The 20,392-nt window shown below is 43.0% G+C and overlaps 1 protein-coding gene across 3 annotated transcripts in view; it reads left to right on the top strand.

Annotated features, from left to right (window-relative positions):
* The window catches only part of KIAA1549L (KIAA1549 like), a 138,161-nt gene that overhangs the window by 53,207 nt on the left and 64,562 nt on the right, over positions 1–20,392 (top strand). For 2 of the 3 annotated variants that reach the window (XR_005829997.1, XM_040609356.1), the window contains exons 1-7: positions 5,442–8,459; positions 9,834–9,946; positions 10,926–11,145; positions 12,165–12,298; positions 14,710–14,872; positions 18,083–18,142; positions 19,731–19,882. Coding sequence is in view for 2 of the 3 variants with exons in the window: in XM_040609356.1 (XP_040465290.1) it covers positions 5,456–8,459; positions 9,834–9,946; positions 10,926–11,145; positions 12,165–12,298; positions 14,710–14,872; positions 18,083–18,142; positions 19,731–19,882 (3,846 nt within the window). In the remaining variant the exon portion in view is untranslated. Of the gene's footprint in view, positions 1–4,748; positions 5,082–5,441; positions 8,460–9,833; positions 9,947–10,925; positions 11,146–12,164; positions 12,299–14,709; positions 14,873–18,082; positions 18,143–19,730; positions 19,883–20,392 lie in introns of those variants that run through there. The other variant, XM_040609357.1, reaches the window with a different exon arrangement.

Below are 20,392 nucleotides of genomic sequence, written 5' to 3'. Positions count from 1 at the left end.
TCAGAAGTGGCAGAACAATATTTCTCTGCTGCCGTGACAGCAAGGGAAGCTCTGTATAGTCACTGTTCCCTTCGGGAGAGCTGCAGGCTGTTATTCTGTTGAGGCTCTCAGAGGATTTTTTAGCCTTTTTGTGGAGGGAAATGTTTGAATCCCAATTGTGGCACTTTTTTTTTATTATTTTCTTTTTTAATTTTATTTGGTTGGAGCTAAATTAATTTTGTGAGGATGTTAACAAACAGATACTTATCTATTCTGAGAGGAGCTTTGCTGTTTGCATCCTACAGGCTTCCCTGCAGCGGCTGCTCTTGCTGGTTGCCTGCCAGTGGGCGGGCAGGGCAGATGGGAGGGTGCAGGCTGTGGCATCTGCTGAACGCTCGCATTGCTTGTTGTAGATCTTTGCCTTGCTGTGGTGTAAGGCAAACAGGATTGTGGTTTCAAATACTAGCAGCACAGATACACAATTTGATTTCATATGCCCCAGCTCGAGTACTGCCTGCAGTTTGGGGTACCTCGATGTAAGAAGGACATGAGACTGTTGGAGCGTGTCCGGAGGAGGGCAGCAAAGGTGGTGAATGGCCTCAAGGGCAACACTTGGGAGGAGCGACAGAGGTCCCTTGGGTTGTCCAGCTTGGAGAAAGCTGAGAGGTGACCTCGTTGCAGCCTGCAGCTTCCTGGCCTGGGGCAGCGGAGGGGATAATGCCCATCTCTCTGTGCTGCCCAGTGGTAGGACAGGAGGAAGTGGGATGGTGCTGCATCGGGGGATGTTCAGACTGGATGTTAGGAAAGGTTCTTCACTGAGAAGGTGGTTGGTGTGGCACCAAGCCTGTCAGAGTTCAAGGAGCATCTGGATGATGCTCTTAGTCTATGATTTATTTTAGGGAGCCCTGAAAGGAGCAGGGATTTGGACTTGATTCTTACGGGCCCCTTGCGACTTGAGACTTCCTGTGATTCTATGAAATACAGATCTTGTGGGCATGGCAAACAGACAGGCATTCTCATTAGCCACCACTTATTTCCAGGGGAGATTTGCTTGCTGACTAGTTGTCTCACTAGAAATAATCAAACCTGTGTGAAGAATAACATGCAACTGCGGTGTCTCAAGGGCAGAATTTGGACAGTAAGTGAGACCTGTTGCTCCAGAGGTGCAATATTCATTATCCTTTTTTACTGTCACACGTTACTCAGATGTATGCGTCACTTTCAACTGTTTCCCAGGCACAGGGTGCCTATGCTAATGCGCTAGCCCTTTTGCTTTATTGGGGGGGTGAGGGGAGGTGTTGGTCTTCCTTTTGATCACCTCTGTGCTCTCTGGTCTCTGCTCCTCCTTCAGGTGTTCACAGAAGTTCTCAGAAGTTATAAAGCTATGATATTCTCTGAACTGGATCAATTTTTAACTTCCTGCTGTGGCATATTGGAGATGAGAAACGTATTAATATTCCTCATTATTGCAAACAAAAAGATCCCTAATCAATGGTAGTTGTAATTAGGTTACTGCTAAGTGGGTTTTGAGATTGTTGAAGGTGGCGATTAGTCCATAGCCTGAAGTATGAAAGGATAACAGGTAATCCTGAGACATGACAAAGAGCTACTGGTATGTAGAAGCAGTGGCTCTGCACAATACGCATGGGGTGGAGTTCTCATTGCTAATTTCATGTTGATTGGAGTTCATTGTCTTGTTTCATCAAGTGTGTTCAGCTGTTGGTAGATGTAGAAGTGAAATATTTCCCCGTGTCCACCCTTTTTCCACGTAATACAGTCTTGGTTTGCACAGTATTTGGTAAGGATCTGTAGTTGTTGATATGGTCCTACCAATTCTCAAGCAAGAAGTACGTACTTCAGTTTAAACTCCATGTATTGGCAAGATAACTTTGCCTTTTGGACACTGCATCCAGTTACTAGCACGATGTTGAATTTAATGGCAGAAGTTCGAAATGGATACTGATATTCAGTGTCTTTCTATTAAGGTAGAATGAAAGAAAATTTGCTGCAGTGGAACACCAGCATTGTATATCGATTGCAAAATGTTGTGTAGTTTTTGTAAACCTGCAGTAACTCAAGAGCTTTACTTCACTAATAGATGTAAACGGAAAAATTACCAGTTGGTGTGGAATGGAAGAAACAAGAACTGAAGGACTAGAATCAAGCAGTGGTTAGAGGACATTTTTATTCACTGTTTTATCTTATTTACATTGTTGGAGATTTCCTTCTTGTCAAAATGTGGTAACATCAATTCAATGCTTTTTTTCAGGTTTATATTGTCTCTCTGCCTGTAATTATTCTCGTTAAACCAAAGTGTGAAGAAATACATGAGGAATGGTGCAGAATGTGCGGATTGATGTTGACAGACTTTGCTATTTTAGAAAGCAGGAAAACATTGACTTGTTTAATTCCCCTTTAGGACTCATGTCACTACGTGCTAGAAGAAATCCCATGTGAAGGCTTTGCATTCACTTTTCAGTGTGGGCTTTCAGTTTAGAGGTGAATTGAGACAGTTCGAGGTGTCACAGATCAGGTAACGACATCTTCATCAGCTGAGATGTCCTCACAGAAATTTAAATTGCAGGTTGCCTAAGGCCCGACTTTGCAAAGCACATCATCTAGTTCTTAATTTCAAGCATATGTTTGAATCCATTCTAGTTGAGCAAAATACATGTCTCCTTCTTTTCCTACCGTCTGTTAAAAAGCTGCCTGTCTGTAACAGGCAAGGGGAAGCCATCAGAAGAGTCTAAATCACAGTGTGCCTCCCAGCATATGGAAACCTAAAAGAACTGGTGGAGCATGTAGAATATCAGAGAAGGGCCACACCAGTCATTTAGTTCTCTGGTCCCCCAGCGACACATCAGCAGCCACGGCGCAAACACAACAGTGTTACTTCTGTGCTGCAAACATCTCCTGGCGGGCCAGGTTCCCTGGTGGACCCTGCAGCCTCCTGTCCAGCCTGCTGATCTTCTGGTGCAGCTTCATAAAAGCTGATTGGGCTTCCCCTTAACCTGCTCATCTCTCCTTGCTGTAGGTAGCCCTGTGTGTGCTTACCGTGGCTTTTCTCCACAATGCTAGTGTGCAGGTTAGTCTGTGTTAAGTGGAAGGTGAAGGTCTGGGGACTTTCTTGGTTGCTAGGAGAGAAGTGCTCTGCTCTGTTACCCATCCTGGAGCAGCTCCCCTAAACCAATTTGCTTCTGGATTCTATATTCATTCTTGCATTTCAGTGGAGGAAAGATGTCAATGTCCATTCTTCACCATGGCTTAATAAAGCTCTTGAATGCAGGGATAAAGAGGAAGATCTGTGGTTTGTTTGCTTGGTTTTTTGGGGGGGGAATGTGTGTTGTGGTGTTTTGTGGAGTTTTTTTTGTAGAGTGAAAATGCCACACTGAGTGTAATTCCAGCACGTTCCTGTTGAATGCACACAGGAGCCTGAAGGAGTAGTCTAATCATTTGCTTTGGCCTGTGCATAAGGACGGTGGGTGGTGTAGCACAAGGGTATCGCAAGAAAGAACCTTAGCTTTAAATAGGTGCAGTGTGACCCATTTTCCTCTCTCGTGCTGTATGATGTTCTGCTGCTGGCTCCTCTTTGCGTGGGCTGATCCCCTCTGGTGCTGTTGGCTCTGTTGACCCTTGGGTTCATTGGTGGCTGGAACTAATGCCCAGTTCATTTTATAACCGTGTCTCTCAAGGTCTGCCCCTGCTTAATCTTCCATGCCGTTACCCCAAAGTTACTCGTAAGGGTATGGAGGAGTTTTTGACATCCTTTGTGTCTGATCCAGATGCAGTGCAGTTGGAGGGAAGGGACTTGCTCCGTATTGTGCCTCTGTTTATCTATGCAAGGGGACACGACTTGGCATAGTAGCAAGTGCCAGTACTGAGTTTTGATCTATTATCTTGGGGGCAGGGGAGAAGCAGAGGGTAACACGCCCCCACCCCCCCACCCCCCTTAAATTTTACTCTTGAGTGATTGTTAATCTTTAAATTAGTAAGAATATGAGATTTCCCATGCTACAATTTTAGAATAACTGTAATCATTTTGAGAAAATAAAGCCTAGGAACATTATGGTGTTGAATGTAGAGTAAACTGGTGTTTGAAATGACGTGTTGTACATCTGCACATATCAAAAAAGGAGTTTAATTTCCTAATTTGGTTTGGATCTTGCCCCCCTTTCCTCATGTTCATCCCTGTTTTATTTTCTCCCTTTTGTGTCTGTAATTGCATGCATTATTAGAACTGGCAAGATGAGCACCTCCAGATGCATCCTACAGGAACCCAGCCAATGCTGACTTTATTCCCATGTCAGACTGCATGCCAAGTCAGTGAAGCTTGGTTGTCAGAATCTATAGTCTTCCTGTGCTGCTTCTAAACCCATCTTCTCACATATTATTTTGACATGGGATGACTGATGATAACCTCAAGAATTGTCCCAAGCTGGAGAAGGTGTTTTTTAGTGTGTTGAACTATCCCAGTTAAAAGCAGTATTTTGAAATAGTATGGTCTAGGAAGCTTTCCTTATTCTTGTGTCAGATGAAACAACTTTGGGCATTTATAATCTATCATGTTGTACCTTTCACTTTTTTTTGTGCTTTTTTTTTTTTTAACTGCCTCTGATTTTTTATGCCCTCTGAATACAATCACTGATTTTACTAAACATAATGCATTTTGTGTTGTGATTTGTTGCAACAGTAACTCCTCTTCCTTCTGGCGAAGAATATACCTCTTCCTTCTGGGGAAGAATATACTCATTTTATTTATTATTTCACAGGTATCAGGCAACAGCATATCAGCGCTGCTCCTTCTACAGGATCTTTTCCTAATTGGAGATCTATACTATCACCGACACGGCCTTCCACAGAAACTAAGACTTCTTCTGTAGCTGATATTTCTATGGGACAGACTTTGGAGAATGCAAACTTGCTTCAGATGATAAAAACAACACTGACTGGCACACGTACGAGGACTCTGGATCAAGCTCATCTGTCACCCACCCTGTATCAAGGCAGTGGAAACAGTGCATCGCAGGAACCCGCTGAAGTTTCAGCTGAGTCACCTCTGAGGTCATCATCTCAAGATGCAGATGAAACAGCTGCTATATCAGGTTTGCCTCAACTTGGTATGTTTGCCACATTGTCCACTACCCCATCAGTGACACATTTGAGTACAGCTGTGCCATTTCAGCTAATACCATTAGAAACACCCTCCATTTCAAAAGAAAGCACATCAGGATCAGACATGTTTGCTGCTGTTCCATCACCATCATTCTCCTCATTGGTAATTCAGTCACCTCATACCATTAAATTTTCTAAACCAGCTGTACTACCCATCAAAGTGCCTTTGTCTGCAAATCCTGAAGGTTTCTTCAACACAGATTCAGCCAGCTCGCAGGTTAGTGAAAGCAGAAATAGTCCTCTAAGTATGGTCACTGTAGTACATTCCGGTATGGTGAATCACAGAAAGGGTCCCCAGTTGTTTATGGGTACCACACCTTTCAATCTGTTTGGATCGAAAACAGTGCATTTCACAGAAACAGTGGGAAAAGGATCTCCTTCAAAAAGGCCCTCTTCTTTGTCTGTACACTCTGATATTCCTGTGTCAAAAATGTACCAGTCTTCCCTGCCAGTAACTTCCAGAAGCCTGTCACAGTTTCCTAATGACAGTATGTATAATGCATCTTCTACTGGACCAAACAGTCAGCCACTTAAGGCAGCGTTAACTGACAGAAATAGTGATACCACTCCTCTGTCATCATCAGTTTTTCAGGATAAAGCAGGGGTTCCTACATCAGTCTTCCATCTTGTGGGTACTCCACATCTAATAATGCAAATGAGTCATCTGCAGTCTTCCACAGCACTGACTAATTGCGCTACAGGCTCTACCAGTGCACCTTTCATGTCATCAGCTTCTGAGAGCCTGGCTGAGGTCTCCAGCTTGACAGAGAGCACATCTTCCCTTTCATTGGCAAAATCACTTGGTCCAGATGCAAAGCACGCTCGTAGTGCAGCGCTGCCAGTACGAGCACTTAGAAGCAAAACAGATTTTCTCTTTAGAAATACAACACACTCCTCTTTGACAAGCACAAGGTCTGCCTTGCTAACTGAGACAAATGACTCCCTTACTAGGCCAGCACATGCAGACGGTCCCAGTGCAGCAGCAGCCGATAAGGATACTGTGCAAATCCCTTTGACTGTTTCCTTGCATCCCTCTGTGGTGGCTCTGAGTCAGACTTCTGTAGGAGACCTGACCGACGGAGCTCATCAGACAAATGGCATGCAGTTGCCAACTGCTTCTGCACGTACTGTCCCAACTTTGGATGGCTTTCCCATTGCAAGAACAGCTCAACAGCCTTTCACAAGAGGGGTGACAGCAAAGATGTCTGTGAACTTTAACGCTAATAGTGTTCTGCCTTATGGATCTCAGCTTTCAAAAGTTTCTCCTGATATCCAAACCAGTAAACTCCCCAAAGAATCAAAGATACCAGGCACTGTTTTGGAAACAGCCAGGACTAGTTCCGATCTAGCTGCAGTGACTGCATATCTTCCACCTGAAGGTGCAGAAAGTCCAGATGTAACTGCAAATGAAGACAGGAATGTGAGGGCACCCACTGTTGTGACTACACATGCACAATATTCACCTCCAAGAGCTTTAAATCATTCTACCTCTAACCAGACATTACGTTCCGTTCATAGAAAGCTGCTCACCTCGCTCTTGCCTTCAGTGTGGGGTACGCTGCCATCACTTGTTTCCATGACAACAGTAATGGACAGCCACAGCTCCAGCTTTTCTGGGATTTCAAATGCTGATTCAAAAAGCAAATTAGGTCCTGTCAGCTCTCCTGAAGTCACAACTTTGGCTTCTACATGGACTAATACAGCACTGCTGTCTTCAGCTGGCGTTAGTGTTCCTTCAGTAAAATCTTCAGTCAAAACGGCAATAAGAGAAGCTCCTCCAAGTAATTCTCCATTGGAAACTGAGCACCATGCACCATACTCAGTAGTTTCAAGTCTGCAAAAGAAAGTTAATACAGATAAGCAGCCACCCTTCTCCACCCCTTCAGCAAACTATATATCTGCAAACTCTAGGCAAAATGTTTTGAATCCACCCTTTGATGGAACAGAGTTGAATAGTTTTCTAGAATCTGATGTAGGTGCATTTGCACTGAAAACATCTCCCATTCGGTATTCATCCCTTGCTACCACTTTGGTACTTGACCCCCTGCAAAAAAAACATGGAAGCACATCTGAAAACATGGCTAATGTCTTCACTGTTGGGGATGTTCACATCAGTATCCGCTATGAAGCACCTCTCCATTTACATGTGCTTTCTGTTAATGATACAGGTGCTTTCCCTAGCTCTCTAGGATCACAAACTGATGCTGGAAAGATTACTTTAATGACAAAGTCCTTAGGCACACCACCAACACTGGCTTTTCAGCTCGCTGACAACTTGGTTCTTTCGGCCAGCAATGAAAGCAGTGCCATCCACAGCGTACTGCCACCCGAGTCCCCCTCTCCTGCCACCAAGCCTCCTAGCTCAACTTCCCTGCATAGCTTTATTACAGAAGAAGACATCGGTTCTGGCAATTTGCCAGAATTTGCAGGTAACCAATTAGAATCCTCGGGTTATTTGGTTATGGCTGATAAAAATCCAGCTACATTTAGTGTGGAGGAGTGGAACGTGAGCGCTACAAGGCATAGTCTAGTTCCCAGTAATATATCTAATAAAGCTACCAAGGGCATCCCATTGCAAACCCCTACCACCAGTGCTCTGCAGTCAGTCATCATAACTGCTGTCCATGCATCACCAACACAACTAACTTCTCCTTTTTTGTCAACAACCAACTTTACCCATTCTGTCATTACAGTGTTATCTGGAGTATCTTCTGGTGCAATACCTACAGTAGGAACTTCAGAAGCAAAACCACTAACAAGAAAATCATCTCCAGCTTCACCAGTGCCAGCTTCTTCCTTCTTTTCTCTAGGCACTGAAAACACACCTTTGCCATCTGTGATGGCTTTAAGCACACCGATACTGACACTAACAAAAAATAACACTGCCACCAAATTGACATCGGACCCAAGCTCAGTAGGGACACACACAGATTTTCCTTTTGCAACAAGAAACGCAACTGCCTCACACGTGGACATGACAGCTATGCTCATCACCCCTAAAAGCACCACGGTCACAGCTTCCATGCTTGCACCCACAGCACATGTACCAAGGCAGATAGAAACACCAGTAACTGACACCCAGAAGTTCCCAAGCTCAGAAATCACCAAAACATCAACCCCCTATCCACTGACAATTACAGCAGCTTTGACATCTATTACAGCGTCAGCGAAAACAACTAGGCTTCCCCCTACTCCCGTGGAAAACACCTCTGCTCCTCCTGACACCACGGCAGCAGCCGCTTTCGCTAACATGACGGCAGCTCCGCCTCTGGATTGCCGGCTCTCCAGGAACCTTATGGTTAAAACAGGTATGGGGGGCCACTGAATTTGCTGACAGGACCTTGCTTGTCTACCTGGGGCAACTGGTGACAAGTGAGAAATACATCGCAGTGTCAGAGAGCATGGGGGCATTAGTGGTTAATCTGGGGACGAGGCGGCTGCGCTTACAAACCATGCGGATAGAAGCGGGGTTGCTAGATAGGGATGGCACTGCCTTTATTTTTAGCTTGGGTTGTACAGTGGATGTGTCAAATGAAGGGGTGAGATCAGGTGCTCTGAAGTTGGGTGGGTGACGGCGGGGATCTAGCAGAACCACCTATGTGGGTGGACATCCCTGTGTGACACGATGGTTTGGTCTCTGCTTTGCAGTAAGGAGGCTGTGCCGCTGGAGGAGATGGTGCAGTAACCTGCCTCGGTCTCTGGCCCTGTTTACATATGAATACTTAATTCTAGCAATAAAGCTTCATTTGAAAATGATGTTTAGTATTAGAGTTGTGCACTTCAGAATGGGAGGATTTTGAGCTCTCGATGTGAACAGTACCACTTCTGTCTCTGTTGTTTCACAGACAGCTTTTCCTTACTGCAGGAGCTCTGAATGGGAGGGGTCTGGAGAGGCTCCTTGCCCTGGCTTCCTGCGGCCACCTTACGGTTGCACAGCCCAGCACCAGAAGATGTGTCTATCTTGGAGATTGCAGCAAAGAACAGCTACAAAAAAAGAGTTTATGACCTTGTGTAGACCTGAATGATACTGGGGACATTGAACTAAGCAGCTTTTGGACCTAATGTATCTTTAGTAGCTGCTGAATATCTACATCAGTAGCATGATGAGTACAACGCCTGTTTCTAAAGATAGAAGTAGCTTATATACAGTATATGATAGAAAGTACTTAAGCGCAACTATAAAACTCTTTCTGCAAATTATAAGAGAAAAAGAAAAGGCTGGTGACAACGTTAATAAAGACACTGTTACAGACACTTCCTAAAAGGAAAATAAATGTAGCAGTGGAGTAACACATTTCTTTGTTTAGCTCTGGCCGTGAAGGAATGAAGTGCACGTCCTTTACGTAGTCGTGCCTGTGCGGCACCAGCTCAGTCCCCTGTGCGGCACCAGCTCAGTCCCCTGAGCGGCACTGGTCTGTCTGCAGGCAATTGAGTGGCCTTGTACCTTGCTTGGAAAGACAGCGTGGAAAAGCCTTGTTGTTGCTAAAGAAATTGCATTTGTTAGACTCTGAAACCAACAGGCTATTGCCATGGGATGAACAGGGAACTTGGCCTGCTGCTGAGCCGCTGCAGATTCTAGCTGCTTTATCTCCACCCAGCTAGCCCAACATAAAACAATTAAAACCAGCAAACAGTGGCATGGTAATGTCTCCAGCCAACACATGGCTTTTGTTGTTCCACAGTTCTGTTTCTGAACACAAGGAGGATGCTGATCAGCAATTCCTTCAAGGAGAGCGTGAGAAAAGGACTCAACCAAGTGCTGAGACAAGCTTTCAACCAAAACGTCAGCGCTCAGGTAAGTGTGCTGGGCTCACTTGCGTGATCTCACTGACACAGCTCTCCCACCAAGAGAATCCCAGCGGGCTGCAGCTTCAGGGGTGGTTCTGGATGCAGGAAACCTCTTGGAGGGGAGTGCCAAGCTTTTCCTATAGAAAGTAGGTACAGGTGGCAGCCACTCCGGGGGTCTAAAAATATAAGGACTGCTCCAAAGCTTTTACCACTTTATCTGATAAAATCGAAGAGAGAAATGCAAACTTATTTTTGGTATGTTCCCCAAAACGACTATGACAACAATTTCTTCCCCCCCCCTGCGGCTTGGGAATGACTCCGGTTCACAGTCAGCCAAGCGCTGCTGAGCTCAGCCTGGATCAACTGCAAGAGCAGGGCTGGTAAAAGGGGTGTCATTACTGTCAGTCCACTCACTGGTTTGAAAACCCAGTACCTGACAAGTGCAATTCCACAGGGACAAAATTCCTGAGCAGGGAGAAAACGCATTTTATTGAAAATAAACGAGGATGAAGTGTTCATCACTTTGCAGCTGAATTGCATGAACCTCTGCATAGCTGCGTGTAAGAACAGACTGAGGTGGGTTGCTGGAGCACTCTGCTCTGCAATGCAGGTTCCCGGACACTTAGGCAGGAGTTTGTGCTGAGTCCAAGGCTGTTATGAGTTTACTCCTAAGTTAGTATATTCATAAGTAAAATGTCCCAGTATCTATACATGAATGAAGCCCCAGCCTAAATTAGGGGTGTGTGAGCTGTCGTAGCAAGACTGCAATGTTTCAGTTTGGAGCACGCGCTGCATGGATTGGGTCCAAAGCTCTGAGCAGTTCTGCTAATACCATGTCTGGTCTGACACTAACTGCTCCTGTAAGGTTTATAGGAAATTACAGCATAAAAAACCCTGCAAGAGGGACATGTTCAGGATGAGAAGTCCTATCAAATAGTGGTTGAACTGGAAGGGAAAAAAAAAAATCATGTCCTTTTGTGTTTTAGGTCGAAGTCCTGGAGCAATCAAGTAACTTAACAGTTGGTTACTATGTTACACGGGGGAGACTGGTTTTTATGCCCACTGCTGTGATTGAAAGGCTTCTTGCGTATGGCATTAGCAACGCCACAGCAGACATAAAGCAGCACGTACCACATCTCCAGTCCGTGGTAGCCCTGGCCTTGCCATGGAAGCCCCTTCCTGCGTACCACTTCCAGCTGAAAACAGGTGAGCGAGGTCCTGCCCGTGCCCAGGGTTGTGTGTTAACAGTTCAGTGCACAGGCACGATTCTCCTCCTCCCCCTTGCCATCCTGCCTCCCATGTTGATGCTCCCGGCACAGGCAGGACAGATGCTATGTTGTGCATCTCTGCCCTTTGTGATGCTCTGCTGTCACCTCTGCTGCCCTGTTGTGAAATGAAGTGGCGTTGCGTTAGGGATGTCACTGCAGTATGCTTGACTAAGAATTGGTGGTCTGTTGAATAGACTTTAATGGACAGGTTGTGCAGTAACACGTGTGTCTCTTTTGAGAACAATCAGATGAGAAACATGACTATATGATATAAATATATATCTATCTACACACACAGATTTTTCTGTCTGAACCCATTGGATTTGACCAGGGTCTCAGCTGTCTGACCCAGGCTCACTGTTTAACCCTTCTGTACTGTAGCAAGCGTCAGGGCAGAGCAGGTGCAGTGCAGCAGAACAGTGTAAGGTACAAAAGGGCAGAGTGTGCTGTAAAACAACATATCCGATTGTAAAAAGATTTCTTATGTGCGTGTTTACATGTTTATATATACATACTTAGTGCAATTACCTAGTTAAGTACATTTTTTCCTAGCTCAAACAGAATGAGAATCAATATTATGATTGATTATGTCTTGCAAGAACAAATGACCTGCAAGATTTAAGAGTATAACCTGTGTTTTGGAATGATTTCACTCACTGTCTGGCTCTGAGTAAGTATAGGTACATTGAACTGGTCTTACCATCTTATATATCACTGTTCAAACAATCTCCATTTGTTTGTGAAGGTTACCAGCTCTAATAACGCAATGTAATTTTTACATTTTTGTCTTAATTAAGGCTAGTTTAGCGCAGTGCTTGAATGACATAAACCGATCCTATGTGACGTTATCGTCACCTGCTTAATTTGTGACTTGATTGTTTTGCTGTCAGGTATTACAGGAGTTATGCCACCAAGAATATTTTGCCCACATACAAATAGATTTTTTTCCTTTTCCAGAGCTGCAGTTTGTGGGTCAAACAGACAATATACAGTCATGCAAATTTGTTCAGACCATGGAGCAGCGGTTACAGAGAGCATTTCAGGATGCTGAAAGAAAGGTCTTAAACACCAGCAACAACTTAACAGTTCAGGTACCATGTTGTGTGGTCTGGCACTGCCTGTTGCCAAACTCTCTGGGTTATTTTTTCGCTATGTGTGTGCTTGTATTTAAACATAAGGCCTTTGATAGCCACTATGGGAGTGAGTTTATGCTTTCATTTGAAAGATTGTTTTATGTATTGCAGGAAAACTTATAAATGCATGAATTACAGAAGACGGTTACTGTTATTTTCATGAATTTGAGTTTTACTGTTTGCAGCTAAATGATTTAAGTGAAGTTCAGATAAAAATAAATATGTAAAAATATGAATCTGGAAGAATATTTTATTATTGTGACACATTAGTTGTTTTCAGTGAGGCTATTCAGGTATAAAGGTAGTGACATACGTAGCTGTTTTATAAGATCTGAATTAATGGAATGTATTTTTTTTCTTTTTTTTCCCTGTGCATTCCAGTTCCATACTCGCAGACCCAAATTCACCGTTAAGGGCTTGGTTTTTGCAGACCTTTATGTGTAATAGTGGGCCAACACCCTTATGCTCTGTGACATCCTTCAGGGATAAAGAAATTATCCTTTGGGTGATATGATATGTGTTCAACTTAAGATAAAAATCTGTATATGGACTCATGCTCTTTGGAATAGTTTGTATGTAGGTTACTAGAAGGAAAAAATCGGTTATCAGATTACTGCTTAGTTACTTTGGTACTGTTTCTTGTGAGCTTGTGTTCAAACTAGAGGAGCTCAGAAAGGGAGAGAAGTACATGGCAAGAGATGGCCAACCGCAGCAGGTAAAGCGGTTATCAAGCTTTTCAATAGCTGGACCCATGATGCTGAGGGGAACTTCATGGTGGCTAATTCACTCATGGCAGAAGTGGCAGATCTCACAAAGCACCTAGGAGATTTTTGTAAAGAGCCCTAAAAGAAGGTAGTTTTTGTGGGTATTGCCAACCTAGGAAGTGATAGGAGACAAGACAGAAACTGGGAAGTAAGAGGCTCAAGGGTGCGATCTTCATGATAAATTTTTCTGAAATTATTCTAGTACCGTGCAAGAGACTAAGTGAGACAGAAGACACTATGACGGTTTTAGAGTAATTCCAAACTGAGGAACAGGTCTGGAGCAGATGGAGCTGATTCGGCAAAGGTGTTGCTGCACTACAGCATTAGAGGGAAGGGCAGCGAGATGGGTGAAAGGCATGAAACAGCTTCCATGCAAGAAGAAATGGAATCGACCATGGTTCTCCAACCATGAGTGGTGTAGTGAATCAGGAGTGATCATTTGGATTTTCCTATAACAGAACTACTCAGGTTTAAATAAAAAGGAGAATCCTTTCAGAGAGTGGGTAATAAAAACTTGAAGGTGTCTGGATGTAACTGGAGCAAAAGTATGGAAGTTACAAAAATCAATTGGCCAGACACATAGAATAAAAAGTCATGGACCCTTTTTAAACCCAAGCATAAAATTTATTACTTGGGCCGTAGCTGTGGGCTAACCTTACAATGCAGGGGAGAGTCTCCTCCTCTTGCCCTGTGCTCACTCTCCAGCCACCTGCTCCTGGCTATTTGTAAGTGGATGTCGGCTAGGCAGACCTTTGTCGGACCTTGAACTCTTCTTCTGATGCTTTTATTATACCATGTTACATGTTTTTATGTAGTGATCCAAATCATAAAAATGGGGTATTTAAATAACATTAATGAATGCTGAATGCTATTGGCCCTATCTACAGTATCAGCAGTGAAAAAAATAACCCTCTTGTCCCAGGACATGAGTCTTCTGTGAAAACATGGTTTTTTTCTGTTCCTGCCCTGCCTTTGCCCCTCTGCTTCCTGCATGAAACTGGTGTTTGAGCATCTGATCCAGTACTTACTAAACAGAATTGGTCTTTAAATGCGGCCGTTGGATTTGGGCTCAGGGAGAGACTGGCATAGAGCTGAAATGGGGAGGAGAGCAGAAAACCGTAAGATGCTAGGAATGGAAGAGACATGATAGCCCTTTATTTCATATGGAAATGGTGTAGGTTTAGATAACTGCGCTAGGAAGGCAGCAAAGAGAGCAAGACATACAGGCCTAATTCCTCTGCCTCAAACACTGAACGTTTTTTCTGATAAGCATCCTCTCCCTCATCTTGCATTTCTGGATAAAAACAGGGAGATGCATTTCCAGCCCGGACTGCACTTTTCCTGCCTGCTGCTGTCCTCCAGTAACTCTGCATGTGTGAAAGTAGGAATTAAAGTATCACACAAGTAGTTTTACACAATCCTGTTGAGCGAGCTGGATCTAACCCATTGTTCAAGTTAACATTTCCTGGTTTGTCTGCACTGATTTGGTTGGTTGTTTTTTTTTTCTTTCTGTTTGTTTGTTTTTGTTTGGTTTTTGTTGTTTGGTTTTTTTTTTTTAACTGAGCTGAAACATAGCTACACATTATTTCTTTGCTTTTGTTTCAGATTTTGAACACCTCCAATGTCTCCCAAGCTGTCACTCTGTTTTACGTAGTGAACAATCAAAGCACAACTCTCAATGGCACTATTTCCAGCAACCTTCTTAATCAGCTGTCAGCTGAGCTGGTGGGTTTCTACCTAACCTACCCTCCCCTCACCATTGCAGAATGTAAGTACGTGCTTCCCAGCGCCTTAAGATTAGTCAGTGCCAGGCTTTTGCTTTGCAAGCACCATAAGCTTTGTCATCAAGCTCACAGGTTGTAGGTGGTTTTGCTGACTACTTTTTAAACTATTGTTCTGTTAATAAATAAAAAAAAAAAAAGAGGGGGATTAGTTATGGTGGGTGTTCTGGGTTCAGGGTTTGCTTTGGCTGCTAGAAACTGTGGCAGATGATTAAGAAAACCACATATATGCTGTCATCAATAATAAGAATAATAATAATAAAGCCTGTTCCAGGTTCCAAACAAAAAAATATATTACAGTTTTATATAAAACAAAACATGGAATGTCCCTGGTTCTCCATTTCAGAAAAACTTAGCACAGCATATGACGTTCATCTTCATCAGAGCCCCGTACTTCAGTGGGAGACTCGGCCCCTGGGGATTGCTGCAGGGGCAGGGCTGGGTAGCACGCTTTGGGGCTGTGCTTAGGTAATACGTGAGCTCTGTCTACGCTTCTCCATTTAGAAAGCTGTTGGTGTATTTGATGAACTTCATCCTTAGTTTAAAATGTGGTCTAAGCACTTAAGTATCAATAATTTCCTTGCATTTCAATTGCTTTGAAGAGTCAGAGGTGCAGAGAGCTAGAGGAAGCTGTGTGTGTGGGCAGCCTGTGTGGCCAGTGTGCTCTCTGACTCTGCATGCCAATTTCTCTGAAACGAATAAAGGGACAGGATATTTGATTATGGGGGTTTCTGTTTAATCTGCTTGTTAAACTGCGTGTGAAATGAAGCTCGCTGTAGAGGTGGGGTATCCGTTTGCTGGGGGAGATCATGCCTGCTGGAAGCGAGAGGAGTCAGGGACATGCTGGGTACATCAGTTCATAGTAAGGGACTCTGGTTAAGGGAGGGCAGGTTTCAGCTGATCTCACTGTGTGTGAATCTTCATGAGATGCTTGTTAACTTTGAAATACTGTGCTCAAATACCAGTAAAGGTGTGGTTAAGTCTCTGCTAGCTATTAAACTCACTGATAAGGCTAAACCAATGATGGAGTAGTTTGTAATTTTAGTTTTACAAGTATTGAAATAATTGGGCACTTAAGGGTAGAACCAAATATGTCTTTATGGTCAGAACACTGAGCTGAGTGGGTTCATAGCTTGAGGTAAAAATACTAAGGAGCTTGTTCATTTTCCAATTCTAAGAAAAAGCAGAACCAGGCTGCTGGAAAGCGAACGCTCCGAAAAACGGAAGTTACCTTTTTTTTGTCAGTCCATTTTATTTGCAAACAGCCCAACAGCAGAGTAATTATTTTGTGCAATTCTTCATCAGTTACTTGTACAATGAGCTGTCTGGGGGGTAAGTGGTCATTCTCCAGCGTGAGGCAGTTGGGAGTCTCAGCTAACTGGTGATTGTGCAATTCCATGAAAAGCGAGGGGTGTATATTGTTCTTGAGGCACTACCTACCTAAATTGGATGTTTGCAAATGAGTAGAAGAAACTGCCTGATGATGGGTTCTTGCACTGCTGAGTGGGCTTCTGAATAGGACTTTGCATTGCAGGGTAAGAGACACGTTTCAGGGTAGTCTTGCATTTCCATCGAGTCTTTCCAGAGGTAAGGAAAGGTGGAGGGAAGCTGTTGCCAAAGGGTGTGCTTGGGGACCTAGAAAGGGGTGTACACCATTCATCATCAGATGGGCTCGCTCCTTCTTGTGGCTAGCAGGTGAGCCTGTCTGAAGAGTGCCCTGTGTGCAGGACTTGTCTTCATGGGGCATCCAGGAGCGCAAGGAGAAAGCCCGAGGAAGTTTTGATGATGACTCTGTTCAGCTCCAGTGTTTGGCCTCCCAAATAGGCCTGTTGCATAGGGAAAGGATTATGGTGCTTCTCACAAAGACAATACAGGCATATGCTTGGTAGTCAGGAGCCATGAAAACCGTTTTGTCACACAGCACGAGTCTTGTGCGGTGTTGCAGTTCTCTGCTGATCCCTGCACATGATGAACTGACCGAATAAAGTCTTTAGCCAGTGCTCCTTTAACAGCTAATGGTTTATATTTCATTTTGGAGTTCTTGGATTTATTCTCAGTGCAGCAGGTATACTGCAAACTCATGAACGTAATGTGCCCGTTGTGTTTATGGCTTTAGACTGATAGCATGTCTTGTGAAAATGCTTACTTTGAAGAGTGTTTGATGCTTGTTCATGTGGCAGTGTAGTTGTTTCAGTTTATCAAACCAATATTGAGGCTTTTCTCAAAGCATGTTATTTCCCAGTAGACTCCAGCGGCTTCTCCAGAGCCTTTGCAGTCTGCCGTGGAAATGCACAGCTTGGCATGTGCTGTGAAATCCCTCCTCAAAAGCAGTTCCTGTGCGTCATCAGATCCTTTACAGTGTTTACTATTTCAAGCCACTTTGGAGTTTAAAAATCAAAGTAATTTGATAGCAGTGTATCAACGTGCAAAGCACGGATATTTTCTGAATTAAGTTCCAAGGATGAATGCTTTCCACATTGCATAAATCCGTTGAAAAAAATGCTGAGCTGTATAATGAATTAGCAGCATATTGCACTTTACAGCCTAATGCACTTTTGGAGATGGAAGAGCTAAGAAAAGGCATGAAAACGGCAAACATCAGTTTCTCACAGATGTAAACACATATGGTAGCAATACCTTCAATGGTGCAGAGTGAGAGGGCGAGAGTACTGCACGCTAAGGTGTTTTCACAGTTTCGTTAGTCTGGCTTGTAATTCATGTGGCACCGCACTCTGGTGGAATCTGATCCTGGTTTATTTTAATATCATTTTACGTTAAAATTGTGGTCTGAGTTAAGTAAGGGTTAAATCACAGAATCATCATAAAATTCATCTTGTTTTTCCCAGGGGATTATACACAGGGAGAAAGCAGCAGAAATGTATATAACATCGACACCTGCATATTACCTATCATTTTTTAGTAATGGGCAATCCTAGGGTTTGCCCCAGACAATGTGCCAGCCAATATTCTGGCAACAGAAGATGTATGTCCTACTTTGTGCAGCAATGCTCATACTGTTTACACTTGATGTTCTTTTTCAGACAGAAGAGAGACTGTAACCCTGAAAATTATGCTTCTAGATCTCCTCCTGGGCATAGTTAAATTTTATTTATCACTGTCTGGTTAATCAGTTTTGCAACATATAATGTGTAGGATGTTGGAATATTGTGACATAATTTCAACTTTTATTTTTAAAGCTTTGGAGTATCCAAACCTTGATGTCTCAGAGTCAACTAGAGACTACTGGGTGATAACAGGTACTTTTTAATTTCCTTCCCTCCTCCGTGCACTTCAGACAATAATTTTTAGTGTTTGTTTATATAAACGCATTGGTGCAGTAATTTTGCACAATAATAAGCAAATGCCCACTGAACCTTCCTGCATTCAACTGGGCAAATGTATTTACAATTACTCTTGGGCATAACTGATTTGTCATCTTGAACAGAGATGTCTCCTGCATCTAACACCCACCTCAGAATTTATGACAGTTAGGTTTAAGCACTTCCAAGAGCAGCATTATATTCTCAGAGTTGTAAAACACAAATAGGCACACTTTTTTTTTTTGCTTTTTTTTTTTTTTAATTATTATTCCCTCTCTGGGACTTGGATTTAAATCTGAAATCAAAGGAGGTTTGTAGACATAACCCAGGAAGAAGGGTGATCTGTTACACCCAGGGAGTTTGCCAACTGTCTGAGTCCAGGATTTTTTGCACCTTTCACCTGAATCATTAAGCACATATCTCTCTCTTCGTAGAGAAGAAGGTGCAAAGAATGCTATTAGACTTAAAAATACTTGTTTTACCAAAGTCATTTCACTGGGCTCAAACTCTCATTTGCAATCATTTTGACTTTACAAGTGATAACTGGGCAAGAAAGAGACCCTTTCCACCCCGACACCTTTAAGTGAGGAGATGCCAAAGCCTTTCTGTGCGTTGTGTCTGTGCCTGGAATTGTTTAATGCTCGGGAGAGCAAGAGAAAAGGAGCCTGGCATGAAACAGGTTGAATTCTACACTCTGCTTCCAAAAGCTGGTGTGATTTGGAACCTGTTATATCTGTTCATAATTTTGAGATAAAAAAAACAAGTTTATGTGGAGATTATGATCCTCTGAAGGGAGTGTTACAGCTCTTCCCATTTGGATCTCGTGAACTTGATGCTCCATTTTGTGGCCTTGCACACTTACTGCAGTGGGGTAGTATGGATATTGCAATGGAAACAGTTTTCAAAAATATCATGGTCGTCCCAAAAGATTTTTTGAAATAACATTGAAAAATCATGCATATGTATGAATTAAATTAGCATGCTATATCACTTTTTTAACTTTATGTAAATTCAGCATCTCTTTAATTTTAAATTCATTTATACTTAGGAAATATTTATTCAGTTTTCAGTGCTTTCAAAGATACGATATTTTTTTAAAAAATGAGTTGTACAAAATCCTAAGTTCAGGTTTCAAAACTGCTGGATGAAAACCCGTGGTTTAGTTAACAGGAGTATCGGACGACAAGCATGACAGGCAGCTCTCAAATGGATTTTAATGTACTGCTTTTTACACTGAAGATCATAGATTAGGTGCTTCCCAGAGCCATTCTGGTAAACTGAAGGCCCAAAAATTTTTTTGGGATTTTGTTCTCTGAAATGTCATAAACGTTGAGAACAGTCCAGGGGCTGGAACAGAAGCACGTTATATCCCCATCGGGAAATTACTTAGGGGGTGTAACAGTGTCCAGCTATTTTTTGTCTAAGCGAGTTATGACATCCCTGTCCCAAACTGTCCTGCAGACCATATGTTACTTTATTTGTTTGCGTAAGATATACTGATGTGTGATTTTCTCCATTCCCACAGTTATTCAAGGGGTCGATATTGCATTACTGGGACTGAACAACCAGAGCTTTGCAAGATTAATGGAGCAGCGTCTGGCCCCGCTGTTTATGATGTCCCATCAGCAAGGAAGGCGATTCAAACGTGCCACTACTGTGGGCAGCTACACTGTGCAGGTGGTCAATGCAACATTGGTTGTACCTAGATGTGTGTTGAAAAACGGGTTTTGTTTGCATGTCTCCATGTGATTTTTGTATTAAGAAAAGAAAGCTGAACTGGGTTGAGATTTCCTCTCTTTCCATGAATTTCAAAGCAGTGAGTGCAAAACGCATGGCATTACTAATGGGTTTCTTTTGCTGCAGTCAGCCGTGTTTGCACGCCTCTCATCTTCTAGAAATTGTCATTAGTTAATCATTGTTAATAAATATTTTCTCTTTGGTTGCTGTGAGGATTGGTACAAAGTACGTATTTTAGCATAAAGTCTTGTATTCAGCATCATGAAGAGTTCTGGGGGTTTGTTCATTTAAAAAAAACCAATGTCCTGTGTCTCCCTGACCTCGGTAACTTGATAAATCTAGAACTTCTTTATTCTTTTTTTGTTTCTGAGAAAAGAAAAAAAAGTATGAAGCAGTCTTTGTACAGGGTTAGTCATCAAATCATGTGGCCACAGATTACATTATGAAGAG

Source organism: Falco naumanni, chromosome 10, assembly GCF_017639655.2.
Source record: "Falco naumanni isolate bFalNau1 chromosome 10, bFalNau1.pat, whole genome shotgun sequence".
NCBI classification, from domain to species: Eukaryota; Metazoa; Chordata; class Aves; order Falconiformes; family Falconidae; genus Falco; species Falco naumanni.
This window is presented reverse-complemented; position numbering and strand designations above follow the sequence as displayed.